Source organism: Malus sylvestris, chromosome 1, assembly GCF_916048215.2.
Source record: "Malus sylvestris chromosome 1, drMalSylv7.2, whole genome shotgun sequence".
Taxonomy (NCBI): domain Eukaryota; kingdom Viridiplantae; phylum Streptophyta; class Magnoliopsida; order Rosales; family Rosaceae; genus Malus; species Malus sylvestris.
This window is the reverse complement of record NC_062260.1, coordinates 25,372,127-25,398,079: the sequence shown is the minus strand read 5'-3', so window position 1 is coordinate 25,398,079 and position 25,953 is coordinate 25,372,127. Positions and strand designations below refer to the sequence as shown.

At 38.3% G+C, this 25,953-nt stretch overlaps 5 protein-coding genes across 6 annotated transcripts in view; 3 read left to right on the top strand and 2 right to left on the bottom strand.

Moving 5' to 3' along the window:
• Nucleotides 1-1,847: 1,847 nt before the first annotated feature.
• LOC126586676 (receptor-like protein EIX1) lies at nucleotides 1,848-4,798 on the top strand. Its single transcript, XM_050251634.1, has 2 exons — nucleotides 1,848-4,436; nucleotides 4,570-4,798. Exon 1 carries the CDS (start codon nucleotides 1,950-1,952, stop codon nucleotides 4,428-4,430), a length of 2,481 nt encoding a protein of 826 aa, XP_050107591.1. The 5' UTR covers nucleotides 1,848-1,949; the 3' UTR covers nucleotides 4,431-4,436; nucleotides 4,570-4,798.
• Nucleotides 4,799-11,247: 6,449 nt separating this feature from the next.
• On the bottom strand, nucleotides 11,248-12,304 carry LOC126626770 (PLAT domain-containing protein 3-like). The gene is made up of 2 exons (XM_050296168.1): nucleotides 12,035-12,304; nucleotides 11,248-11,942 (listed from the first exon to the last, which is right to left on the bottom strand). Exons 1-2 carry the CDS (start codon nucleotides 12,107-12,109, stop codon nucleotides 11,466-11,468), a joined length of 552 nt encoding a protein of 183 aa, XP_050152125.1. The 5' UTR covers nucleotides 12,110-12,304; the 3' UTR covers nucleotides 11,248-11,465.
• A 3,366-nt stretch (nucleotides 12,305-15,670) lies between these two features.
• LOC126627965 (putative F-box protein At1g65770) lies at nucleotides 15,671-18,417 on the top strand. Its single transcript, XM_050297853.1, has 3 exons — nucleotides 15,671-15,730; nucleotides 16,760-16,864; nucleotides 17,096-18,417. The coding sequence occupies exons 2-3, from the start codon at nucleotides 16,855-16,857 to the stop codon at nucleotides 18,235-18,237; spliced, it is 1,152 nt and encodes a 383-aa protein (XP_050153810.1). The 5' UTR covers nucleotides 15,671-15,730; nucleotides 16,760-16,854; the 3' UTR covers nucleotides 18,238-18,417.
• An 894-nt stretch (nucleotides 18,418-19,311) lies between these two features.
• Nucleotides 19,312-23,202, bottom strand: LOC126593135 (protein DYAD-like). Its single transcript, XM_050259065.1, has 8 exons — nucleotides 22,630-23,202; nucleotides 22,402-22,505; nucleotides 21,464-22,248; nucleotides 20,958-21,341; nucleotides 20,769-20,883; nucleotides 20,550-20,666; nucleotides 19,824-20,456; nucleotides 19,312-19,719 (listed from the first exon to the last, which is right to left on the bottom strand). The coding sequence occupies exons 1-8, from the start codon at nucleotides 22,751-22,753 to the stop codon at nucleotides 19,573-19,575; spliced, it is 2,409 nt and encodes an 802-aa protein (XP_050115022.1). The 5' UTR covers nucleotides 22,754-23,202; the 3' UTR covers nucleotides 19,312-19,572.
• A 1,001-nt stretch (nucleotides 23,203-24,203) lies between these two features.
• The window catches only part of LOC126630488 (uncharacterized), a 68,134-nt gene continuing 66,384 nt past the window's right edge, over nucleotides 24,204-25,953 (top strand). Inside the window, exons 1-3 of one of the 2 annotated variants that reach the window (XM_050300618.1) lie at nucleotides 24,204-24,569; nucleotides 25,001-25,142; nucleotides 25,454-25,680. In XM_050300618.1, the coding sequence (XP_050156575.1) occupies nucleotides 24,300-24,569; nucleotides 25,001-25,142; nucleotides 25,454-25,680 (639 nt within the window). In that variant the 5' untranslated portion in view covers nucleotides 24,204-24,299. The remainder of the gene's footprint in view (nucleotides 24,570-25,000; nucleotides 25,143-25,453; nucleotides 25,681-25,953) is intronic. The other variant, XM_050300611.1, reaches the window with a different exon arrangement.

Here is a 25,953-nt window from a genome sequence, read left to right as displayed (position 1 = left end):
TAGACATGCTCTTACAATTTGTGAGTAATGCTATAAATTACATTTTGCATCCTCAAATTTGAGTGTAATTGTAATTGCAAACTCATATCTCATATTTAAAATATTGCAATGTCGTACACAAACTTACGCTTTTATTGTAATGTCATACATCTGTTAATTACTATGTCTATTTAACCGTTAATTACGATTTTATTGAAACAATTGTTAGTGGTTGTTTAATGCATGTTTATATGATATAGCAAAAAAGGGGATCACTGATGATTTGATCAATTGAAATGAATGTAATGTTTTCATTAGACGTTGTAATATTGGATGAGTGGATGTAATGTTTTCAAAGGGGATCAGTGAACGTTGTAATATTAGAATGGATGATTTAAAGATTTGATAAACTGAAATTTATGCCAGCTATTTTATTGCAGAAAGAGGCCGGCTGTTTAAGAAGTATCCTCGCCGGAGTTGGATAGTTCTCTCTCTCTCTCTCAATTGCAAACCCAGACCAAGTAAGCCATCACCCTTATCGTAAGAAAAGCAATTAGACACGGTCAAACTCATTCACTGACGTACCTACCAAAGTCATTTGTCACCCCCAACATACCGGGGTGTAGCAAGTTGCCTATAGAAGCATGCTTCCCCTTGAACTTGCAACCAAAGTTCGAATTCTCCTTTCCACAGTTGAGATTAGCTTAGAGAATTGCTCGAATGAGAAAATCTAGATGTAGACTCAAACTCAAGCCCCATAATGATCATGAAAAGTATGATTGTGCTGTAAGTACTTGTTCCAATAATATTAATCTTTTTTACCATAACATCTCACCTACTGAAACGTGCGTCGCTTTTAAAGGGATTAATAATTTCATCCAAATCAGCTGTTCACCTTAAAGATAATCACTTTTTTGGTTTAGATAAAATTATTTTATACTAAGATTTCAATACCTTGAATAAAAAAAAGCAGTTTGAGGGAAAGCATAATTATAGGGGTGTGATATCCACACATCCTATTTTACTTCTTACACACTTCTTGAAAATTTTCGGCCGTCTGATCGGATGAATTAAAGAAGATCAACGGACATAAATTATCAAAAGGTGTGTGAGAAGTAAAATATAATGTGTGGATAGCACATCCCTAATTATATACGGCATCTTTCAATTAGTAGTTTCCATACATGGACGAACTAGAAAAAGCAATAAATTTGGTGGGGAAGTAAATTGAGTAATGACTTACCAAGATCGGTGCATCAAGATGTCTTCACTTTATCAATTATTGTTGTCTTTGTGGAGGTAGATTCTCTGTCTTCTCACTTTCCATGTCTTCCTGTTTTGTGTGATCACGGTTAAATTATGTCAATATTTTATATTATTTTTTTAATAAAGATAATAAGACAAAAAAGAATAGTAATATAAAATGTTGACGTAACTTAACTGTTACCACACAAACAGAAGAGCACAAGAGCTCACGGGAAGTGAGATGACAGACAATCGGCCTCCGTCTTTTTGACCCAAAAAAAAAGGACAATCATGCTGTCTAGAATCATTGTATATGTGAGCTTACCATTTGAACTACACTTGCAGCTTTCCTTTTGCTCGGAAATCAAATCCTGAATCCACTGTTTTGTGTGGCCACGGTTAAATTACGTCAATATTTTATATTATTTTTTTAATAAAAATAATAAGACAAAAAAGAATAGTAATATAAAATGTTGACGTAACTTAACTGTTACCACACAAACAGAAGAGCACAAGAGCTCTCGGGAAGTGAGATGGCAGAAAATCTGCCTCCGTCTTTTTGACCCAAAAAAAAGGACAATCATGCTGTCTAGAATCATTGTATATGTGAGCTTACCATTTGAACTACACTTGCAGCTTTCCTTTTGCTCGTAAATCAAATCCTGAATCCACAGTTTTTCTTCTTCATTCTTCAACTGTATCTCCATTGATTTAGTTGAATTAAGATGGAGGGTGACGGAATCGGGCGCTTGAAGAAACTCTTTCATGCTTTAATTGCGGTGCTGACTCTACTGCAATGTGTCAACTCTTCCCTTGCCCTTGGATCCAATAATATTTCTTCAAGAGGAGTGATGAGGTGCATTGAGAGGGAAAGAAAAGCACTCCTTGCTATCAAACAGAAGCTCGTGGATGACTACAATGTCCTCTCCTCATGGGGAAGAGAAGAACACAAGCAAGATTGTTGTAAATGGGTTGGCGTCCACTGCAGCAACCGCACCAACCATGTTACTCAACTTAATCTTGGAAGGGAACGTTTGGATCAAGCTTACTCACTTCAACAGAAAGGAGACCCGCAGGAAATCAAATATTATTTGCAAGGTATGATGAGTCCTAAACTGATTGAGTTGCAGCATTTGAAATATTTGGACCTTTCGGAAATTAACTTTCATGGGGGCCAACTTCCAGATTTCGTTGGTAATCTTTCCAATTTAAGACACCTCGATCTCTCTTGTGCTTCTTTTGGTGGTCGAGTTCCAAGTCAGGTTGGAAACCTCACCCACTTGCAATTTCTCGATCTCAGCTACAATGCCTTTGCTAATGTAGAAAATTTGAATTCATGGCTCCCTCTTCTTTCTTCTTTAACATATTTGGACCTGAGTTACAACAATCTTCGTAATGTTCCTGACTGGCTGGAAATAGTTAATAACCACCCTAAACTTACAAACTTGACATTGGCTAAATGTGGTCTTTCTTCACCTCCAATTCATTCCAGTACTCTTTTTAACATGAATTCTTCTAAATCTCTTGCTCATGTTGATCTCAGTAACAACCAATTCACTTCTCCTTCAATATTTGTATGGTTGTCAAACTACAATGCCAGTCTTGTTCATCTTGACCTCTCTTCCAACAGTTTAACTGGTTTAATTCCCCAAGTTTTTGGAAACATGAGCTCTCTTGTCTATCTATCTCTCTCTAATAACCACATTGAAGGAGGGATTCCGCAATCTTTTTCCAGGTTATGTAATCTGCAAGAATTGCGCCTTTCCAACAACACTTTGAATGGACGGCTTTCTAAGTTGGTTCAAATGTTAATGTCTACATGTCCAAATCAAAACTCATTAGAGACTTTAAGACTCTCATACAATCATCTTTCTGGATCAATTCCTAATCTCACAAACTTTTCATCGTTGAAAGGATTAGATCTCTATGAAAATCAATTGAAAGGAACAATACCTGAAAGCATTGGGCAAATGTCTAATTTGGAGTACATGTATTTGGATATGAATGCTTTGGAAGGTGTGGTTTCGGAAAGCCACTTCTCCAATCTCTCTAGATTAACATCTTTGTATTTGTCCTCCAATTCACTGGCTTTAAGCTTCAATTCTAATTGGGTTCCACCTTTTCAATTGGACACTATAGTTTTGGGGTCTTGTAAGATAGGTCCATATTTTCCAAAATGGCTTCAAACTCAGAATCCGTCATATTTGGATCTCTCTGATAATAAAATTTCAGGGTCAATTTCTATTTTGTGTGAAGCATACAATAGATTATGGTTCCTTAATCTCTCAAGCAACAGTCTCTCTGGAGAACTTCCAGAATGCTTGACACATTTAGGCGACCTAGTCATCCTTGATGTTGGAGACAATAAATTATCAGGACACATACCAAAATGGTTAGGGGTTAGCCTTCAAAATTTGTCTACCCTAGTGCTTTCCTCTAATAACTTCAACGGAAGCATGCCGCCTGAACTATGCCGTCTAACAAACATTCAAAACTTGGATGTGTCGGTGAACAACATCTCTGGAACAATACCAAAATGCCTCAGCACTTTGACTGTTCTGGCACAGAAAGGAAATTCATCTCCTACCCGTCAATACCAAATAAATGATACTTTAGCTGATATGCACCAGACATTGGAATTCAAAAACACCTTGGGATTTCTGACGAGAATTGATTTCTCGAGCAATAGATTAACGGGGGAGATTCCAAGTGAGATCACGGATCTTGTTGGGTTAGTTTCGTTAAACCTGTCGAGAAACAAATTGACAGGTGAGCTGCCTGTAGAGATTGGAAAGTTGCAATCATTGGTTGCCCTTGATTTGTCAAGAAACCAGATAAATGGCAGAATTCCAACCAGCCTTGCTCAGATACATGGTCTTGATGTCTTGTACTTGTCCTACAACAACTTTATTGGCGAAATTCCAACCACTCGGCTCCAAAGTTTTGATCCCTCTGTTTATGCTGGAAATCCTCAACTGTGCGGACCTCCACTTCAAAACACGTGTTGTGATGAAGAAGAAAAGAATGAGCCTATAACATGGGGATTTTACGTCAGCGTGGGGCTTGGTTTTTTTGTTGGATTTTGGGGAGTTTTTGGCAGTCTGATTTTCGTCAGGCCATGGAGATACTCGTACTTCAGGTTCTTGAATGTCTTGAATGATTGGTTTTATGTGAAGGTGGTTTTAATCAAGCGGCACTTCAGTTAAGCAATGGTAAGCAAATGTGTTTTTATTTTTCTTTTTTAAATTAAGCGACATGCATGTATCTCTTTGTAAAGTATTCTTGATTAATTTGGATGTCTTCTTCAAAACTTAATTACTCGTGCTTGTTTATTTTTAATTTCAGTGTCTCCTGAGACAACTTAGATGGCTTCACTTCACAGGATGAGCTTCCACGGGTCATAAGTTTTCAAGTATTGGGTTGTCATAATAAAGAACTTTACTTCTAATTTTCCTTGGCAGACGATTTATTAGTGTTACTTGTTTGTAAGAAGTTTACTGCTACATTTACTTTATCAAGACCTTTCTGCATTATATGTTTTGAATCATTATAGATACTAAAGAAATTCAGTTAATCTTGTCAAATTTACTAAAGGGTTATCTTTTATTTATTTTTTTATCCAAGTAGTTTTATTTATATCTATGTCTAACAACGATCAGACGACGTTTGACAAACTAATTATTATTTTTTTCATCAGAAATAATACACTAGAATATATGCTTTATGTACACAAATTACAAAGCTTCTAAACGACATCCTCCCTACCACTGTTTTTTATAACTTTCTATTTTTTCTTTCTATTTTGTCAAAGTAATTCATATGCTCGAATCAATTGACGCACAAGAAATCAAATAAAACAATTCAAATACAATACATACTGCTGGAAAATGACCAAAATATAATACCATGGAAAATTGGATATGATAAAGCTTTGGCTCCAGTGGTTTTAAATCCCTTTTAGTTTCTAATGCATTTAGGAGAGATGGGATTACTGAAATTTTGGGGCTCAAAATTAACCTTGTCACAAAATGATAGGTTGCTTTCTTTTACAAGTCCATGCCTTGATTTTTTTTTTCTCTTTGAACTAACGATTTTATCTATATTAAGGAGTGGAGGAGTGAGTTAAGTCTTGCACCGGTCTAACCATAATAATATGATTCAAATTGTACTTTGGCGAGAATCAAACCTTATACCTTTTACTTACAAGTAAAGAGGAATAACACTATACTGTAATACTAAATGGCAGTTCATGGCTTGATTAAACAATGCTTGTTGTGAATGGTAGTAATGAAGGATTATGTGACACATGTACTAAGCCCGTTGGGCTATAAGTGAAAATTAAAATCAAATACTTCTATTTGTGCAGTCATTTGAGAATTATAGGAAGTATTATGGAATTCATATATTGAAACAGTTATTTACTTCTTTGCTGCTCTTATATAATGAAGCCTTTGTATTACTGAAGTGAGAGATGTAACTTCATATTGTGCAATCAATTGAACACGAACTTCATTTCATGTTTGTTTGGTTTATCATGGATTCATATTACTTCACTTTGTTGCTCTATGAAGCATTTCTTTTACTGCAATGAGAGGTGAAAATGGTTGAAGTGGTGGATACGATATTGAGAATGAAACGGATCAGGTTATCCGATTCAACCGTCTAGAAAATTGTAAAGAATTAGGATAGAATTACCGTTGTATGGGTCGTAAATGCCAAGATTCATCTTCAGGCAAGAAACCTTGGGGACACCATTAAGGAAGGAAACTTTGCGTCCTTTCAAGGTCGGACGAAAGTTATGATCTTTATTCGTCGCAGCATCCATAAAGGGTTGAAGAGCGAACACTTGACGGTTAAAGGCCTACTGAGAACAAATAATTCATAAGTAAAAGTTGCAAAACTATGAACAAAATTTTGGGGTTTTGAATCTTACATCGATTTTCAGTAATTTTTTTGAAATCAAAATCGATGTGAGATTCAGAATCTGATTTTGATCATTATTTAAGCAAGCAAAGAAGATAATCAGAGCGACTAAGGGAGTAGAAACTGACATGGGTTTCTATCGGAATACAAGAAAAAAAGGCATTGCAATTGTCGTGCGAACAGAACTGAGAAGTTCGGGGCGGAAGGGGGCATCGGATGTGGTGTGCCGGTCCCAAGGATGATTGAGAAGAAGGGGTGGCCCCATTTTTAATCTTTTATTTTGTTTAATAATTTTTATTAATTAAATATCAAAATTTATTCACATTGTGAAAATTGGCATCCACGTTAACAAAAATATGACTATATTTTAGGGAGCTTTAATGAAAAAGGCTTTTTCAAACTTTTTATTAACCAAAAACCATTTACTAACTTTATTTAATAAAAAGGACTTAAACTTTAATGAAAAAGGACAAAAACTAGAAAGAATAACCAAAACAATGAAGCCTCACGTGCAAAATAAGAAATTCATTTTCCATCTATGCCCTTGCCTTCCGTTAGCCCACTTTTGTTATAATTAAACTTTCATTTATTTACAAATATGTAATTGCCTCATTTATTTACAAATATGCCATTTTCTAGAGGATTCGTCCAAAAAAAAAAATCTTTTGCTAGTCGATACCAATTAACCCCCAACATAATTAATTAACTCCAATTCCTCGCCTTGCCTCCCATCAAATAAATTTAAAAAAAAATTAAATTCCACAAATCACTACAAAATAATGAACTTTAGATTCGAAAATGGCATAATTTCACCGAGTGTATCACATTGCACATTCACTTGTATAATCCAAACTTCTACACAAATCACTACAAAATAATGAAGGTTAAGGGAAGATTTCTTGGATCAGTGAAACTTAAAGTGCGAGACTGACATCAATGTTTATGATTATGTTATTTTTTTTAAAACTAGTTTATGATTATGTTTGGAAGTCTCATGCAATTGCATTCGATCTATCTCATTATAAAATTGAACTCATGTGTGTGTGTGTGTAGTGTTCCGTTTGAGAAATAGTCAGTGTTTAGTTTACGAAACAGTGATAATACTAGTATTCGTTTGATAAATAGTCAGTGTTTAGTTTTCGAAATAGTGAGTACTTGTGTTCAGTTTAAGAAATAGTGATAGTACTAATATTCGGTTTAAGATATAATCAGTGTTTAATTTAAGAAATAATGTTCATTTTAAGAAGTAGTCAATGTTCAGTTAAGAAATAGTGATAATACTAGTGTTCCGTTTGAGAAATAATCAGTGTTTAGTTTACGAAACAGTGACAGTACTAGTGTTCCGTTTAATAAATAATTAGTGTTTAGTTTATGAAACAATGATAGTACTAGTGTTCGTTTGATAAATAGTCAATATTTAGTTTACGAAATAGTGATAGTACTATTGTTCCGTTTAAGAAATAGTCAGTGTTTAGTTTATGAAAAAGTGATAGTACTAGTGTTCCGTTTAAGAAATAGTCAGTGTTTAGTTTACGAAGCAATGATAGTACAACAGTGATAATACTAGTGTTCCGTTTAAGAAATAATCAGTGTTTAGTTTACGAAATAGTGATAGTTCTAGTGTTTCGTTTAATAAATAGTCAGTGTTTGGTTTACGAAACATTGATAGTACTATTGTTCGTTTGATAAATAGTCAATATTTAGTTTACGAAAAAGCGATAGTACTAGTGTTCCGTTTAAGAAATAGTCAGTGTTTAGTTTACAAAAAAGTGATAGTGCTAGTGTTCCATTTAAGAAATAATCAGTGTTTAGTTTACGAAATAGTGATAGTACTAATGTTCGTTTGATAAATAGTCAGTGTTTAGTTTACGAAACAGTGATAGTACTTGTGTTCGTTTGATAAATAGTCAATGTTTAGTTTACGAAACAGTGATAGTACTAGTGTTCCATTTAAGAAATAGTCATTGTTTAGTTTACAAAATAGTCATAGTACTAGTGTTCGTTTGATAAATAGTCAGTGTTCGTTTAAGAAAATAATAGAATAATAATAATAATTAAGCATCTTGATCTTAATCAACAAGCATATGATAATAATTGATCATATTGTAAGTAGGGTCAACATAATCAAGAAATGACTTTACAGGGACCCTCGTTCCATTCAGCTTTACCTTCACTGTCTTTCCAAGGCATTGTTTCGCACCGAGCTAATTTCAATCCGGCTGAAAGTGCTCCAGATGCTGCTGGATTCGCAAATGCATCATAGTGGGTTGTATCACCTCTAATCTACTGACACATTTGCACTCTTTTCTTTTGTTTTTTAATATCTCTCTATAGATATAATACTAATATTATGTGTGCAACTACTCCAACATATGCCTGCATTGTGACTGACGGGTAGGAAGAGAGATGAAAATTTCAGAAGTGGTGATCGCTATTTATAGATGTGGAGGTCGGCTACAAACCTACTAAGGCTTAGTAGCCAAGTACTTAGCAGCCAAGTAAATATGTCGATAAATGTAGGGTAAATGATTAGGCTTGTGAAGGTATTTGTGTTAACAATATGCCAGCATAATCATCTAAGGAAATTGACACATGCATGAAAACGTGTCAATTAACTAGCAACATCATTGAACAAATGTTGCCACGTTTTGTGTAGGTCTCGCCTCCAAGCTTGCTAGACTTATCCATCCTGCGAATTTACATTAAGCACTTAAGCCACCTAGCTTGTTAGCAGTGCAGGTTTCAAACTGAAATAGGGGAGATTACCTATTACCTGATCCCAATGGATCGCTACTCTACACATACACATGCATACCTCCATACGTATACAAAATATAGACACGTAACAAACATAAAACAAAAGATATTTAATACGTTATGTAGTTTTTGAAAACGGAAAACGAAAACTGGCGGGGAAAGAAGAGCCACAACAAAGTCTGATAAAAACCAGCAAAGAGAATCAAACCCAGTTGAAGTCGAAATTAGAGGCACCATCGGCAATGCTATTATATTCAACCCCAGATTCAAATCCATGGCCGCGGTGGCCAATTGGGACGTAGAGAGCCTTCTAATTGCAAGCCGGGTGGTCGACGATACAGCGGAGAGAGATTTTAAACACAGGAGACGCTCTGTCTTGGACTCCAAGACCCCACCCACCAATTCATCAAGAAGCTATCAAATAATATGGATTATTCAATCTTTCTTGAAAATTATCTTATTCATCCCGTTTGGATTGAACGATTTGGATTTGAATTTTGAATCTTTTGCTTTTTCTGGTTCAGAGTTGGAATTGGAATTGCCAAGATTGAAGGAGATTTGAGGTTATGGATGGTAAACGAACATTAAATTGCAGTCAGGGGCAAAATAGAAAATTCATTGCTTAGGTCATTTTAATTGGGCTAGTTTAGTATTGGGCTTTGTCCTAACCATTAAATAAAGTTAGTACATGGTTTTTGGTTAATATTCAAAGTTTTCAAGTCCTTATCATTAGTTTTCCTTATATTTTAACATGTCATCACTTAATGGTTAATTTAACAAATTATGTGATCGATGTATGATATTGCAACCAAATCATATGTTTGTGTAGTAAATTGTGATATTTCAAAGATAAGGTACGAGTTTGAAATAGTACTCAAACTTGAGGTACCCAAACACCAAAATAACAAACATTTGGTTAGGTGGATAACCGGTGCTTATTGCATGTTTCATGAAGCATTTCAAGTGCTTTTCTAAAATTCACTTGACTCATGAGAAAAACTTTCAGCAATTTTAAAAACACCTTCATAGGATTTTTAAAAACACATTCGAACGATTCATAAATTGTTTTGAATTTGAGTGCTTTTTGTGATGATGATTCTTTAAGAAATATCTAAAAGCTAACATGAAAGGCCGCTTAATTGTTGATTGGCTTTTTAGCCAAAATGATTCATAAGATTGACATAACTCTTCACTTTGGTCTCTAAGGTTTAAAATCAATAGATTGGTTTCTAAGTTTGTCCAACGTCAATCATTTTGGTCATTTCGTGCAAAATCTCCATTAAATAAGGAAAATAACAAAAATACTCTTAATTTTTGTCAAATCATTCTTTAAGTTCACCTTTAACATGGATATGATCAATGTGGTGTCAAAGACATCAAGTGTTGATTATTTTAAGACAAAAACTTTTGCCCGCCCAACCATATATGTATTTTTCTTTTTTAAACAAACAATATTATCTACACTAAGGGAATGAGGTGGGCATAGCCTCACAATGGGGCATCAATAATGTGGTTCAAACTCACTTTTGGCGAAAATTAAACTTAAAACTTCTCACTTACAAGTGAAGAAGAATGTAGGGATGAGAGTAAAGGGCCTTACAAGGGAGGAATTCTTCTGGGTTTGGATCAGACCACCTGTCCTTACGGATCAAGAGACTCAAAAACCACACTTTACCCCAGCACTTGATTTTGTTAGGTTCATTCATCCGGCCTCATTTTGTGTCTCACTCCCTCTCAAAGCACACCTATGGCTCACCATAGGTGATGGCCTCACACAAGAACTTCTCCATGCAACGGCTCTCTTTCTATGTGTGTGGATAACAACCATGTAGTCCAATAAATGAACACTAAAATTTGTCTTATTTTACTTGAGTAATGCTGGGGAAACCACATATTTATACCATATTAGGGTACTATCGCATGAGACAAGTAATGCATGATGTATACAATCGTCCAATAAAATAAATTCATTAATTGACATGACATGTACACTTCACTTGCCACATCAAATGATACACAAATTCATTTGGTCACGTATTGACGCATATGACCACTGAAAAGCAAACGGATTTAGGTCATACTCCTGGACAATTGATATATCTCTTTTCTTTTCTTTTTTTTTACAAAAGGGGGACAACTAGTGGCGAACCACGATTATCCACTCCTTCTGAGCCCTGAAGAGGCTAGTTGGGAACACCTTACCCATGACCACAATCAAGTAGATTCACAGTTTACACTATTGAACCCAGAGCTTTACCACATCAATGTCAGTGACCAAAATTAAGTTTACCCGTGAATGGTGAAGCGAACCTAACTTGTGTTTGGAATAGTGAATGAACAAAATGAGATCACCATTGTTAATTTTTCATAGATTAATGATAATTAAGCCTCCGAAAAAACAAACTCCAAACTACAGATAGGACCATTTCCTCAATTAGAAAAGAACACCAAAACATTTTCGGATCCAAATTATAAAATTAAAAAAATTAAAAAATCCCAACGAACCAAAGCACCAAAATATTTCTATTCAACTAGTCATTATTCATCCCAACAAATAACAATCAAGCATATCTTTTGGGATACTCCACAACAAACTTCCCATCTTTCCCCAGCTGCTCCGCAGCGGCATTGACGTTCCACGGATTACACGCATCGCGAGTTGCAGTCATCTGATATGGAGCAACATCGTTGGACAACCATTGTTGAACATAGAACATGGATTTCGAACATGCAGTGTTAGGCCCCGTGGCAGTAACCTCCACATGATCGCAGTACCACCCGGCGTGTGCACCAAACCCGTTGGAGGTGAGGGTGAGCCGGCACACTGGTGCATCCATGCATGGACCACGTACGCTAAACACGTCCACGTTGCCACGCTCAAAGTAGTCGTAGTGTGGCCCCATTAGCCCCCATGACCTAAGATCCGGCACCCATACAGACCGGCCGGAGAAATCACCGAGTGTCATGCTTATCTTTGAGTCTGTGCCCGCCTTGATGATCGACCCCGTCTTTACATAAATTGTGTACACACATTTGTCCTGCATATATATACGAAATTCAGGTTGCGTCTAGGATAGAGGGTTTAACGAAAACGATTAGCTGAACGTTTAATTAGGTAATTAGCACTCACATGAGGATTTCCAGCTGCTGTAGAGAAGAAGAGAGCGATCACCATAAGGGTCACCGTGAAGCGGAAACTCGTCATTTTTGCCTTCTACTTGTTTAGATGCAGAGATGTGCGAGTGTGAGATTGAGAACACAGAAAGAGGTGGATCACTACCAGTTTACTGAGCTAGTGTAAATGCACATCTATATATAGCGATACTGTTATTAGAAAAAGTAAAATACATGAATATCGCTTATATTTCTTTCAAAACATACATAGCTAAATTAGCCGGTCTTAGAGAGATATCGCCTATCATTAGGGTTGAAGATCCTTAAAAGATGTTTCACAGACAGTACACAAAGGAGACAATATGGTACACCTCCTAAAGAGTGACTGCCAGTGCCAATTTCTTAGTTTCTTCACCAACACGAAATAACAAATTCGATTATACACCTGCTTTTGGCTATCCCACATCGGTGGGGAAGTCAACAATTATGATTTTAAATAGGAATATCCTACTCTAATTAATCTCGAGATCTTTTGTAATAAAACCACACATGATGAATTGGGCAGGTGGTAGTATTGGTGTCGTTAGAGCAGTTGACCTCGGGCCCATCAATAAAAAATTCTAGCACCAGTCCTCCAAATCTTCCTCCGTACACAACACACACAGCGTCGTGCAAATTGTGTGGGGTGAGGATGTATATTTTTTTTCTTCAGTACATCGATATTTTTACACTAAGCGGAGGGAGAGTTCGGCTAAGTTACATAATGGGTAACCTAATTTGGTATCGAATTTGCCATCTACGAGATTTGAACATAAGACCTCTTACTTCCAAGTAAAGATGAATACCACCAGACCGTAGTACTGAATAGCTGGTGATGATGTAGATTAGATGCCTCCAAACGGGCACCAACTGAAAGCAATGCATCCTTATTCCTCATAGCTTTTTTGCTTTTTTTAATGGTTGAGTTTCGGCTTTTGGTTTTTTGCTCCATGATTGCATGGCATCTAATAGTAGATTCATCACCTTTAGTATAGAGGTAGAGAGATGGAGGAGTAGGGGTGCCAAAATGGGGGGTTAGAGTTGATTTTGGTTCCTGAAATCGTTCGCTGCTCTTCATAAATGGTGCTCAGTCGTGCAAGTCAAGATGCCAAACCTCCTGATGTTGGTGCCGAGACACTCACAGGTAAAATTTTCTCACCTTCTGCCTTGAATTTCATCTCCGATCATAGTAGATTAGGGAAAAATAGAAGATGACTGTCTCATGTACGTACGTATTCTCTGTGTAGAAGCCTCGAGATCGAAGACGACACCAAGTTCTCAATCCAAGATGAAAAGGTATAATCCACGCCTCTGCAACTATTTGTGTCCTTGATATATATGCATAAAGTCATTGGTGATACATGTGGTAAATTCTGAGTAAAGCTTTGATTATTTATCACTGATACATTGTCTTGCAGCACCTCCTTTTCTACTTATGCTACAAGTACAAGGAATCATGACTCAATTTTGAATCTTTGTGTAGGTGCATTTAGCCACATCACCGACAACTACTACAGCACTTTAGGTACAATTAAACAACCATCATTCTCCAATTCATGAGGAAAACTCATGTAAATTGTATATGGACCTGACTTCTCTACCCTCTCACTTCACATACACTCTCATCCCCTCCTATTTATATGGTCACGGTTAAGCCACGTCAACATTTTATATTACTATTGATTTTTGTCTTATTATCTCTATAAAGAAATTAATATAAAATGTTGACGTGGCTTAACCGTGACCGTACAAAATAGGAGGGGATGAGAGTGTATGGGAAGTGGGAGGGCAAAGAAGCCGGGTCCATTGTATATAGATGAGAGTTATTTTATCATGTAGATGCAACTGAAAGACTTATTTTATCATGTAGATTCAGCTGCTTTGATGAATTTATAAATAATTTAAAAATTGATGCGTTAAATTGTAGTTACGGATTCAAAACCCACAGCGGAACGCGCATGCATTTTTACTAGAGATAACACTTGGATACTCTCTGGGGAGTACCCAATATACACACTATCTTATGTGGCACAATAAAATAAAGACACTTGGCAAAACTTAATCTTCAAATTCTTAACCAATTATTTAGCCAAACACTCACTATTGTGTTAGCCAAACGCCCATCTTCATTCACACCAAATACACCGAGATCTAAGCCACCGGCACCAGCGACGGTCCTCTCCCAAGCCAGTGGCCACGGTCTTCGCCGCGCAATCACCTGCAACGGTCCACTACCACCAGGCACCAACCACGATCCTCTCCCACCAGGCCACCACCACCGGCCACGATCGTCTCCCACCACAGACCAGCGTCTTCACCCACCACAATCAGCCACCGTCCCTCGCCGGAACTCATGGCACCTTCATCGTTGTAAAATCTGGATCTCACGTAAGATTAGAAAACCGTGAAAACAAGAGCACCCAACCCCACGAGCCATCGTCCTCTCCGTATGAAAATCAAGGAACCCATATTTTGGATTACCAGATTGGGCTTCTGGAATCTTCCACCACAGTTAGATTAATGAAAGTGTTTTTCTGATTGTGTGCTTTGGCGAGGAAGAGGGTGAGTGTTTGGCTACAGAAATAAAGGATGTTTGGTTAAGTATTTGGGAGATTTAAATAAGGACAAGTGTCGTTGTTTTACCAGGACAGCTCCAGAAACTTTTGAGGTCCGGGACGACGTAAAAAAATGTGACATCACTTCATAAAAAAAATAGTTGTTTTTACACGTAAAACATCCATAAAATTATATTTAGAAAAGTACTTCAAACTCCGTAATTTAGAAACACGAAAAAACTAATTTATTTTGTATCGAGAGAAGGAAGCAAAAAAACTTCAGGCTTACAAGTAGATAAATTATGAGTTTTATCTTCCATCTGAACTTTTAAAGTGTTTTTGTATAAATTGTGAGATGTTTTTTCTTATTTACTAACCTCGTCAATATAAGACTAAGAAAATAATGATATTTTCGAGTCTTTAAGGATATGTATAAGTAATGAATGGGTACCAAATTAAACCTTTTGATGAGACGTCATATGATTTGTAAATTTGGTCTAAAAAATTAGTCTACGCATTACCCTTTGTTGAAGATTAGACTTGAATTAGAACGAATGTTTAAAAATAGCAACCCACATAGTTACTAGCTAGTAATTAAAAATAAAGTTGCACATAACATATCGAACTTAGGACCTCTCGTTAAATTTTAAATATAAAAACCATTGCTTCTAATTAAACTTCTAATCATTTAGCCAAATTTTATAAATTTATACTGTTATGAAAAGAAATTTGTAAAAATTAGAATTTAATTAAGCACACATGGTGTTTTGAAACCAATACCTCCTCATTAATTTAAAACAACAAAATCACTGATTCTAGTTAAATTTCTTTGTCATTAAACCAAATTTTATAAATGTATACTCTTTTAAAAACGTACACAAATATGTCACACTAATAATTTTGATGCCCTTAATTTTTCTGGGTCCTGAACAGTTACCCTGCCCGCATTGGGCCTGGGCCCGCCCTGTTTTACGAAATTGCATTTTATTTAATTTTTTTTTTTTGGAAAACATTGCATTTTATTATTCGTTGTACTGTTGATTGATTTATTTATTTTTCTGAAGGCTGAGGCATCCCACACTCCGAAAGGCAAGATTAATCCCTAGTCAAACCCTAAGGCCATCTCCAACCGAGGGCTGGCCAGATGACTCGTTTGAGCCCTCTAGCCCTCCAAGATTTCCCAAGATATTAATATTTTAATGAACAGTACATGGTCATATTTGCCTCCGTCTCCAACCGAGGGCCAGAGGGCCAAATGACTCGTTTTAGCCCTGTCACAAAAAACCGTCTCCAACCGAGGTCCAAAGGGCCATAGGACCAAACATAATTTATTATTTAAATTTAAAAACTACAACAACTTATATTTAAACACTACAAATTAAATTTAAAAACAACATTAACTTAAATTTAAAAATTACAACGACTTAAATTTAATATCCATAATCAATATCATTTTCATCATCCGCCATTGTAGGAGTACAGTCAGAGGTAAACAATTGCCGTCGAGACATAATTTCTTTTTTTTTTCCTATCAAAATAGGCCTTACTCATTGGAGTGTAATCCGAAGTGTTCCTTTCCATATTCCTATAAAAGAAATGAAGGAAATATTGAAAAATTTATTGAAGGAAATATTGAAAAATTTATTGAAGGAAATATTGAAAAATTGAAACAAATATTATAGATGAAGGAAATATTAGAAAATATATTGAAGGAAATATTGAGAAATATATTGAAGGAAATATTGAAAAATATTGAAGAAGGAAATATTGCCAATGAAGTGAAGAATTGAAAGAACTTCACTATATTTATAGAAGAAAAAAATGTTTAAAATAAATTATAAAAAAAAAAAAAAACAACCAACGGCTAGCTGACTCAGCTAGCCGTTATATTAAAAAACATTTCAAACTATTAGTGTCGGTTATAACCGACACTAATAGCAGAACTATTAAAAAAAAGGTCTTTAATGTTGTCGGTTTTAACCGACAGCAATAAGAAATCATTAAAAAAAAAAATAGCCAGCCCTCCAGCCCTCTCCGATCCCGTGGGGCCCTCCCAGATTCCAGAGCCCTCTGGCCTAGCCCTCGGTTGGAGACGGTTTTAGGGCTATTTTCGGCCCTCTGGACCCTTCGGTTGGAGATGGCCTAAGGAGCGGAGCCGGAGCGGCAGCCGCCCTCAATTTCTTCTGATTTTCCCTGAAAATAAAATAAAATAGTAAAAATTCTTGCTGTGGAGTTAGAATCTATGGATCGAGGTACGTTTTCTTATTGAAGCTATTTGGGTTTTGATGAAATTCTACTGTTTCTCGTTAGAATCGATAAATCAAATTGTTTAGTTTGTGTTCAATTAGGGTTTTTTAGATTTATCTTTATATCTGTTTAGTTTGTGAACTGGTACATGCTGATCAAAGAATATAGGAACGTCGGTCTAATTCTTCATCATCAGCTCGGCTTACCAGTGTTTTTTATCTTTTGGTTCATGTCAGATTGGGCCGCGTTGCCGACAGAGATTTTAAATTTAGTTGTAGGGAGACTGGAGACACCAAAAGAATTTAGCTTTGTTTGCAGGTCATGGTGTTCGGCTGCAAAGGGTATACAGACCCATTGTGCCGTCACGACAACTCCGATGATGTTGATTTCTTCTGATGCAGAGAATGATAAGTGGCATTTATACAATCCGGTGACCGACAAGGTTCTTAAAACCCAATTGAGTTTGGGAAGACAACTATTCTGTGGGTCTTCAAAAGGATGGTTAATTGTTGTGGATGAGAAACGTGTTGTGTCACCGATAAATCCATTCCTTTTTGGTGTTGGAGGGAGAAGAGATCATGAAAAGTCAATAATTCGCCTTCCTCCGCTAGGCCCTGCAGATTTGAATCGGCCTCCTCATCGTGGAGATTATTTTGTCTACAAGGCTACAATTTCAGAAGATCCAATACTAAATGCCGACAACTGCATTGTTATGGTCATGTTTGCGAACATGTACAAATTGGCTTTTATTCGACTTAACAAAGACAGTAATTGGACTTATGTCCCTGAAACGGAAACGGTTGAGCAAAGAAGGTTTTTTATCGCTGAAGTTGTTACAGTTGAAGAGAGATTTTATCTTGTTGATTATTTCCGTCAACTCTATTCTTTGGATGTTGCTACTCAGTCTGTGTCACCTGTGAAAGTGGTTTTAGGCGGATTTGTAGTCGATGACAACTATATTTGCAAGGAATATCTTGTGGTTTGTAATGAGAAAACAATGCTGATCGTTCGAAGGTGCATGGACCATTATGACGATCATGAGACAAAGACAAAAAGATTCAGAGTCTTTGAACTAAATATCAGCAAGGGTGAGTGCACGGAGAAGAACACTTTAGGTGACGTTGCTTTGTTTCTGGGAAACAACTCTTCAATATCTGTTTGTGCTTCAAAGTCGGGATATCGAGCGAATTGCATATACTTCATTCATGGTCATCTTGTGGTTGAAGGAGGCCTTGGACCAAGTGGAGCTTTTGATTATGGTGTCTACAACGTCGAGGAAAAGAGGCTTTTGGAAAATCCGTTCCACGGAGATGCTGGGACTCTGATGAGCAAGACCGATGTACCTCCGATATGGATTCTACCAACTTATAATTTGTAGAGTACTATGGTTTGGTTTTGTTTGACATATGGATCTGGAACATATATTAGGGGTTTTAGTTTGTAACTGTTTATGGGTTCCCTCATAGTCCTGCAAGCCTATGAATATATACTATGTTGAAGTTGATGTGACACAATGAGTTTCTTGGGTACCTGATAATATAAATCAGTCTTCTTCTCATATCATAACACGTGAATGGATACATAGATAATCTTGTGTGATGGTCTTATGGTCATCGTCGACACTTTTCTGATGTCTTTGGACGTTACCAACTTTTCGATTCCTTGGCCAAGGCTGTCGTTGTAGTCTGTCGACGGCTGTGTTCCCATCACTTTCTCAACTCTCTTCTGTTGGCTGCGTCATTAAGTAAGCTGCCTGACACACGAGTCTCGGGCTAAAACCTTCTTACCGTAGAAAGAAACTGAAATTTAGGACACCCCATCAGCTTCAGAATGGCATTTTGATCTAGATTCTTGGTTTTTGAATTTCTTAAACCAAACATCCAAGGTTTTTAGAGATATTTTTTTTAAAACAAATGGTATTATCAACACGGGAAAATAGGTGAATTTAGCCTCACAATGAGCTAGCAATAAAGTGGTTCAAACTCGCCTTATGTGAAAATCGAACCTAAGATCTCTCAAAAGATGTCAAAAATGAAGAAAGCAAGTTGACAGTAATAGACTGCACCAAGCCTCTTCTAAGTTTCCTGGAAAAAAAAAGCCTACACCTGCAATACCAAGACTAAATGGGAACTTGCCATCTCCACGTGTTGGAAAATTTGGAAGGGTTGGATTGGAAGTTGGAAGATGATGCAATTCCAAATCTTAGTATTTTCAAATTGTCGACTGCAAGCGGTTAAGGAGGGTTCCCATCCAAAATCGAGTTTCATGAGGTAAACTGGATAAAATTTTGCGGTTTAGAGAGTAAGGTGATAGTTTTTTTATTACAAAAGCAAAGTTAAAATAAAATGGATTTCTAAAAGCATAGTTAAAAGTAAGCATTAATAAAAAGGACACATATCATTGCCTTATTATACATAATATTAATTATATTAACCACGCTCACACGTGTGTGTGACAAAATTTAGCCTCCTTTTGATTTTCTCACTTGGACAAAACCAATCTTTATCCGTGTCCAAAATGGCATACCAGCAATCTTAGAAAAATGCCAGCAAAAAACCCAATTTTTGGACTATAGTGCAAAATCCCTAATCATCATGTATACCTAGATACAGTTATTTCTATACCCGCCAATTTCCTATAATTATAAAGTAGCCCTATAAAGTATACCCCATAATATTTAGCCCCGCTGCAAGATTGAATCAACGGTCCAAAATCAACCCTCCAAAGAAGTGCTAGGAGTTCCCACAGCCATCCACCATTTCTCTCCGTTCCACGTGGAAGCAGGAGAGGCGCACCGCCTCTGCTGATCATCACCGTTTCTTGCAGTTTCGTCGTCGTCGTCCTCCTCCTCCTTCACCATCTGTGCATAATTTCCACACAAAAAATGTAATTAGTTTAATTTAATTAGATAATTAGGGCTGAGGAAATGATCAATTAAGAAGGAGAAGGGGGTGAGAGACGTACACGTGGCAGATGATGGTGGTGTCTTCTGTGGTAGGTGGTGAGCGTAGTGATAGCTTCACAGCTGGTTTGGGGATTAGGGTTAGGGTTCGGTGCTGTTGTTGCAGGGAGCTCGTTGAGGTTTATGAGTAGGGTTTTACTGATGGTGACGGTAGTGGAACTCTGGGTCTGTGGGGCCAGAACAGGTGGAGGAGCGACAATAGGAGTGGAAGAGGGTACTGTGGTCACATTGCACAATGTGGTGGTGGTCACTGGGCGCCGCTCAGCCACCGGCTTCACAGGGGGAGTGGTGGGGCTGATGAGGGGGCGGGGAGCGGAGGAGGAGGATGAGGATGGGGTGGGGACCACAAAGAGGTCATGTGGTGGGGCCAGAATCTGGGAAGAAGGACTGGGAATGTTGGTGGGGCTGCCCATGTCTGGCCAGAGAAACGTGCCTTGCGGCTTGCATATCCTGAACCCACTCCTCAGCCTCTCTATTTTTGCCGCCTTGCACTCCGCCGCCGCAGCCGCCTTGTCTCCGCCGCTTAGTGTATCTTTTTCTTTCTTCTCACCGGCTGGTTTTGCTTCTGATGGTGGTGGTGCTCCTGAAATTGTGACTGCATCTTCCTTGCTTGATTCGAACATCCTGATTTTCTCCTGCATTAACATTTAAACCTCCACCAATCAATGTATTTATTAAACGCAATTAAGACAGACATAATTAATGTAATTAGGGGGTCAATTAATTACCTTAATTCCGGACAAAGATTGAGTAACCTCCATCATTTGTTCTTCTTTTTTGGTCACAAACTCCATCCTTTCTTCATCCATCTTAGCTATCTTCCTCTCTAGCTCTGCACAAGCCTCCTGCAAAAATGATAAATCCCTATCAAACATTAAGTACAGAACTTAATCAAGATTAAGAAAATATAATCAAACTTAATCATGAACAAAGTCACAAGTCACAACCTTAATCTGGATTAATGAACCGTCACGATCCAAGTCAACACCGGTCAAATTAGAATTTGAAGCGGTCACCATAGCCAAACCAGCATTCCCTTGCTGCTTAGACTCCTCCATCTCCCTGTAAAAATCCAGAGTGTCACAAACAGTTGAGACTAATACCGTAATTAAGAGACTAAAAACGTGTTTAACTACCTTCTAATCTTGTCAATTTCTTCACGGAGCTCCTTAATCTCTCTTGCACAAGTGGGGTCCTGGGTGGGACTATCGCCGGGCTTCCACCCCGGCGGAGGGGTCCAGTAAGGATCTTGAACCCCAGCCTCCTTCCGGATGTGGACCAGATCAGCACTCTCCAGCCAATACTCCATGGCCCCATCGGCGTTGTGCCGCCGCCTAAATCTCTCCGTCCCACCGGGCGCCACCTTGCCCGCCATGTGTTTGAGTAAATGATCCAGTAACCCCGTGTCTCCAATCAGCCTCCGAGCCTCCGCTCTCAGCGCCGGCCGACGTATTGGGTTCCCAATCGCCGCCCCTTTCTCCTTCATCACCTTCAACATGTTCTCCTCCGCCAGCTTGTACCTGCAAAAAACCCAAATCAAGTCGAGAACCCACGATTATTGAAACCAAAAATCGACCCAGTGAATATAATTAACAGATTAATAAACCAATTAATGATATTACTATATTAATCTCATTCTCACCTTCCGGCAGACCATCTTGCTACTGTGTGTTTAACTTTAGCCAATTTTCTGCTGCTGCGATCAGGAACTGCTACAATATGGTTATTCTGATTCGGAGGCTTTGCTCTGGATTTTGATCGCTTTTGGGTTGGAGATTTGATTTTTCTCTTATTATCGGGACGCTTCCGCTTACGACTCCGGAGGTTCATCTTCCATGGCAGAACATGAGGAGCAGCTTCTTCCTCTGTCTCCTCACCATCTTCTTCTTCTGCAATTTCACCGTCTTCGTCTATCACAGTTACTACTTTCTCAGTGAAACCATCATCGCTATCTTCCTTCAGCTCCATTACCTCCTTTCCCTTCTCCGTTTCTTCATCGTCAGAGCCAGAGCTCGGCAACGACTCGTGCCTCCGGAGGTAGCGAATCTGCCGGCGCTTGCCCCACTTCACCATTCCGGCGAACGTGAGCTCGGACCAACATGGGCCCTTTTTAGGAACCACACTGCTAGCCATGGCTCCGCCTCCGCCACTTACTGCTGGACTCGACAACGTGCTTCTCGGGTGATTCTTCAACGGAGGTTGAACGGCCCAGAAGCTCCAAATGTTGCTCCGATCTACCATCTCCTGAGGTGGGATCCTCCGGTAAAGCACCTCCGACGCCATTTCCGGGGACATCACATACTTCTCGTTGAGCGCCGGAATCTGTTTGGCGTCTGGTTTTAGATACCCCTTTGTGGAGATATGAGCGTGGAGAGAGTCAAGGCTCGGAAATCTCACCGCCAATTTAAACGCGCCCTTTGCACTCACCTGTATACAAATCAAACGACCCCAAATAAAAAACCCCATTTGATTGAAACCAACAAAAAAAAAAATCAAAAACTGAAATATATAAACCAGATTCAACAACAATGGCGAAAATTATCAGTGGGTTTTATGGGTAATGAAAGTATGAAATAGTACCATGACGATCCGCACGGCCCTGAGCTGCTCTGGTACTGTTCTTCCACGGAGCTTGGACTGGTCCATTTGGTAGAAACAGCCGACTTTAATGTGCTCGATAGCATCTGTAAAATACACAAAAGAAACAATCACTTCAGAAGAAAAAAAATGAAAACGAAACGGAAATTATCAGAAGAAGAAGAAGGAAGACGAAGAGATGAAGACAATGTGTTCGATGAAAGTACGTACCGAGCGAAGAAACGGGGGAGGAAGGAGAAGCAGAAGCAGAGGAGAGCAGAGCATGTGTGGCCAAAAAAGTGCTTTTGCTTTCTGGCTTTTTTTGGACTTGCTTCTTCCCCAAGTACTTGCTCATCCTCTCCAAGAAAATCGAAGAAACAGCTCACTCTTTTCACACTCCCACAGAGAAATCACCACTCGGTTAAAAACCCAAGCTTCCACCAAAAGCTCACACACTTTCACCGCAGTAGATATTTATAAAGCCTGCGGGATGCAGACCGATTTACCCAAACAACCTTCTAGAATTTACCGCTGGGTAAATTCGATTCTGCATTATTCGGACGTTCATGCGGGTTTGTTTGTCTGCAATCTCATAAATACAGAGATCGCTGCGGACACTCGACGTCGTTTTGCTCTGCTGCATGAACGCGATAATCTCGCGCGCGGCGGCTTTTTCACGCGCGTTTGTCTTGGCGCGTGGGAGACCGGAGGAGCAGTGACTTTGAATGACGGGCGTTTTGATTGGTTGCCTTTCTGAGTTTTTAACGTGGAGCGTCGGATGTGTTTCTTGGTTGTTGGGGTTGGAATTTCTTGGCCGTTGGATCTGTTTTGGGTGACGTTGGGTTTGGCGCGTTGGGGTTGTGATGGGATGAAAGTTGTTAGCGGGAGAGTAACGGAATAGAGAGAGAGAGAGAGAGGGGATTGTTCTTATATGGATATATTGAGGTGGATGGTCCCATGAGTCATGAGTTATGCATAAATTGGTACGTCTAATTTATGAAGTAACGTTTTATGTTGTAATTTCACATACTATGGCTTAATGCCACAACTCACATTTGTCACATATTGAATATTTTTTTTTTTGGGACAACTAGTGGCAAACCACAATTATACACTATTTTCGGGGGTCGGGAAGACTTACAGAGACATTTCAGCCTTCCCGTGGCCACAAGTCTGACTTTCACACCAGCAGCGGGTTTCGAACCCAACACATTCAGTTTTTAGTTTTAAGGAAGCCTTGTAATCCACTGAATCTCCAGCTCGTAGTTGTCACACATTGAAAGTTTGCATCTTTAAATTAATGTACATCCAAGCCAATAACCCAAAAAAAAAAAAAGTGGCAAAAATGACACGATTGTTGCATCTCATAGTACCGCTTTATTAGAGCAGGAACACATACAAGGATAGAGCAATTAGAACATGAATACTAACCACTGAGAGAAAAGTCCTTTAACACTATAGGTTTTTTTTACTCTCAAATATCAATCGGGCTAACAAACTTCTCTTTTGAAATACGTTTTCCATAAGAAGCCCCTAACAATGTAAAATGTTAGTTCCGTCACTGAAGATATGATACATGTATTGTAAAACATACCATTGATCATATGTGAAAGTAACAAGTACAATTTATTTTCCTTGTTCTTGAAATATAGTTGAGAGTGATCCGCATTCCACACAGTACACATGAGATTTGATCAGTCACCCCTCAACTACACACGTGTCAAAATCATTGCCACCCACGTGTCCATCCACAAAAGGACATTCCCTCCAAAATGATTGGGCCTGCCATTCTTTTGGGCTGAAACAAAACCCTGCAGGTGGCCTTTCTTCATCCGGCCGCTATCTCAGAGCGGATACAATTCCGACGTAGGACAAATCAAATCAGCAACGTCAAAACCGAAATGGGTTTACTTCCAATTAGCATCCAGAACCGCGGTTTAAGTTTAACCCCTTTCTTAATCACAAGTCCACCGCCCTATTTCCAGTTGCTGTCGGCTCCAAAATTCACACATTTTTCACAGATTTCCGGCAACAATTTCATCAATTGTTTACCTATCAGGACCCAGAGATCATCAGTAGCAGTTAGATCAGTTGCCACTGAAGCAGCAGCATCACCACCAGCAGCAAAGATGGTCAAAGCCATCCGAATCCATGAAGATGGTGGCCCTGAGGTCTCTCTCTCTCTCTACATATATTGTTTATGAATTGGAATTCTGGGTTGTGCTTTGATTTGTATGAGAAAAACAGAATCAGCCCAACTTAATTAAGAAGCCTCTGAGTTGTTTTTATTGTTTGTAATTTTGACTCATTGAATTTGAGAATTGCTTCTGATCCGTGCTATGATAATTTATTTGGAAGTGAGCATGCTTGTTGATGGATGATAAGCTTCGATTTATACTGTCTGGTAGAGAGTTTATAGTGCCATATCAAGTGCTTTTCTTATATAATCGTTCACATAAGCCGGCAATTGGACCCGAAAACGATTTATACTCCTTTGATGCTGATTATTCGATATCCATTTCGTTAAAGCTTTGCTTTGGTTATTAGTTTATGCCAATAATTCCTAATCGTTTTTCTTACTTTTGCAATGTGATCATGTTAGGTGTTGAAATGGGAAGATGTGGAAGTAGGGGAGCCAAAGGAGGGCGAGATTCGTGTCAAGAATGAGGCCATCGGGATTAATTTCATTGATGTGTACTACCGCAAGGGCCTTTATAAGGCGGCTACGCTTCCCTACACCCCAGGTTTTGATTCATTTCAACAAGTTCACTGATTGAATAAAAATTCATTTTTTGAGATTATGGAGATACATTTCAACGTTCTGTTAAAAATTTTGGGTTTCTTGACAGTTTTTGTGTAAACTGTCAACCTCTCCCATGAGTATAAATTTCGAGGAATGATTTGGATGAACTTAAAACAAGAGCGCAGAGCATGAAATCAGATAACAGTTCCCACCAATAGTTTTATTGTGTATATATACATCTAAAACTTTATGGGACATCACTGATGTAGTTACTAGTTACCCTATTTATGTATAAACCAAAACTGATTTCAGGTGTCGAGGCTTGTGGAGTCGTGACAGCTGTGGGACCAGGTCTAACGGGCAGGCAAGTTGGAGATCTTGTAGCCTATGCTGGTCAGCAAATGGGCTCATATGCGGAAGAGCAGATCCTTCCTGCAAACAGAGCTGTGCCTGTTCCTCCTTCCATTGATCCTAAAGTTGCAGCCTCCCTCATGCTTAAGGGTACGACAGCTCAGTTTCTACTACGCCGCTGTTTCAAGGTAGTTTTACACATATGTACCCGCATCTGCTTTTTTTAATCTCTCTTGAAAATAAATGTGGAATTGCAGAATGTTTTTATAGAGCTCTTTGTTTCATACGCATACTGTTCCTGTCAAGGTGAATATTTGTTACTAATAATACTGGTCACTGCCAGCAAATGTAAATCAGTAAATGAAATTCAGTGTACCGCTGAACCAATTTTAGCTATTGTCCCTGTTTCGGCAACGTAAGCTGAGTTGTGTGTAACCCTTTCATGTGCGAATCATGAGCAC

Bases quoted from the DNA above. Each gene is read 5' to 3' on its own strand.
- LOC126586676 (XM_050251634.1), top strand. From the start codon at position 1,950: ATGGAGGGTGACGGAATCGGGCGCTTGAAGAAACTCTTTCATGCTTTA.
- LOC126626770 (XM_050296168.1), bottom strand. From the start codon at position 12,109: ATGACGAGTTTCCGCTTCACGGTGACCCTTATGGTGATCGCTCTCTTC. The intron at 11,943-12,034 runs GTGAGTGCTAAT...ATATATATGCAG, and splicing joins CAGCAGCTGGAAATCCTCAT to GACAAATGTGTGTACACAAT.
- LOC126593135 (XM_050259065.1), bottom strand. From the start codon at position 22,753: ATGAGCAAGTACTTGGGGAAGAAGCAAGTCCAAAAAAAGCCAGAAAGC. The intron at 22,506-22,629 runs GTACGTACTTTC...TGTATTTTACAG, and splicing joins CTCCCCCGTTTCTTCGCTCG to ATGCTATCGAGCACATTAAA. The intron at 21,342-21,463 runs GTGAGAATGAGA...GGTTTTTTGCAG, and splicing joins GCAAGATGGTCTGCCGGAAG to GTACAAGCTGGCGGAGGAGA.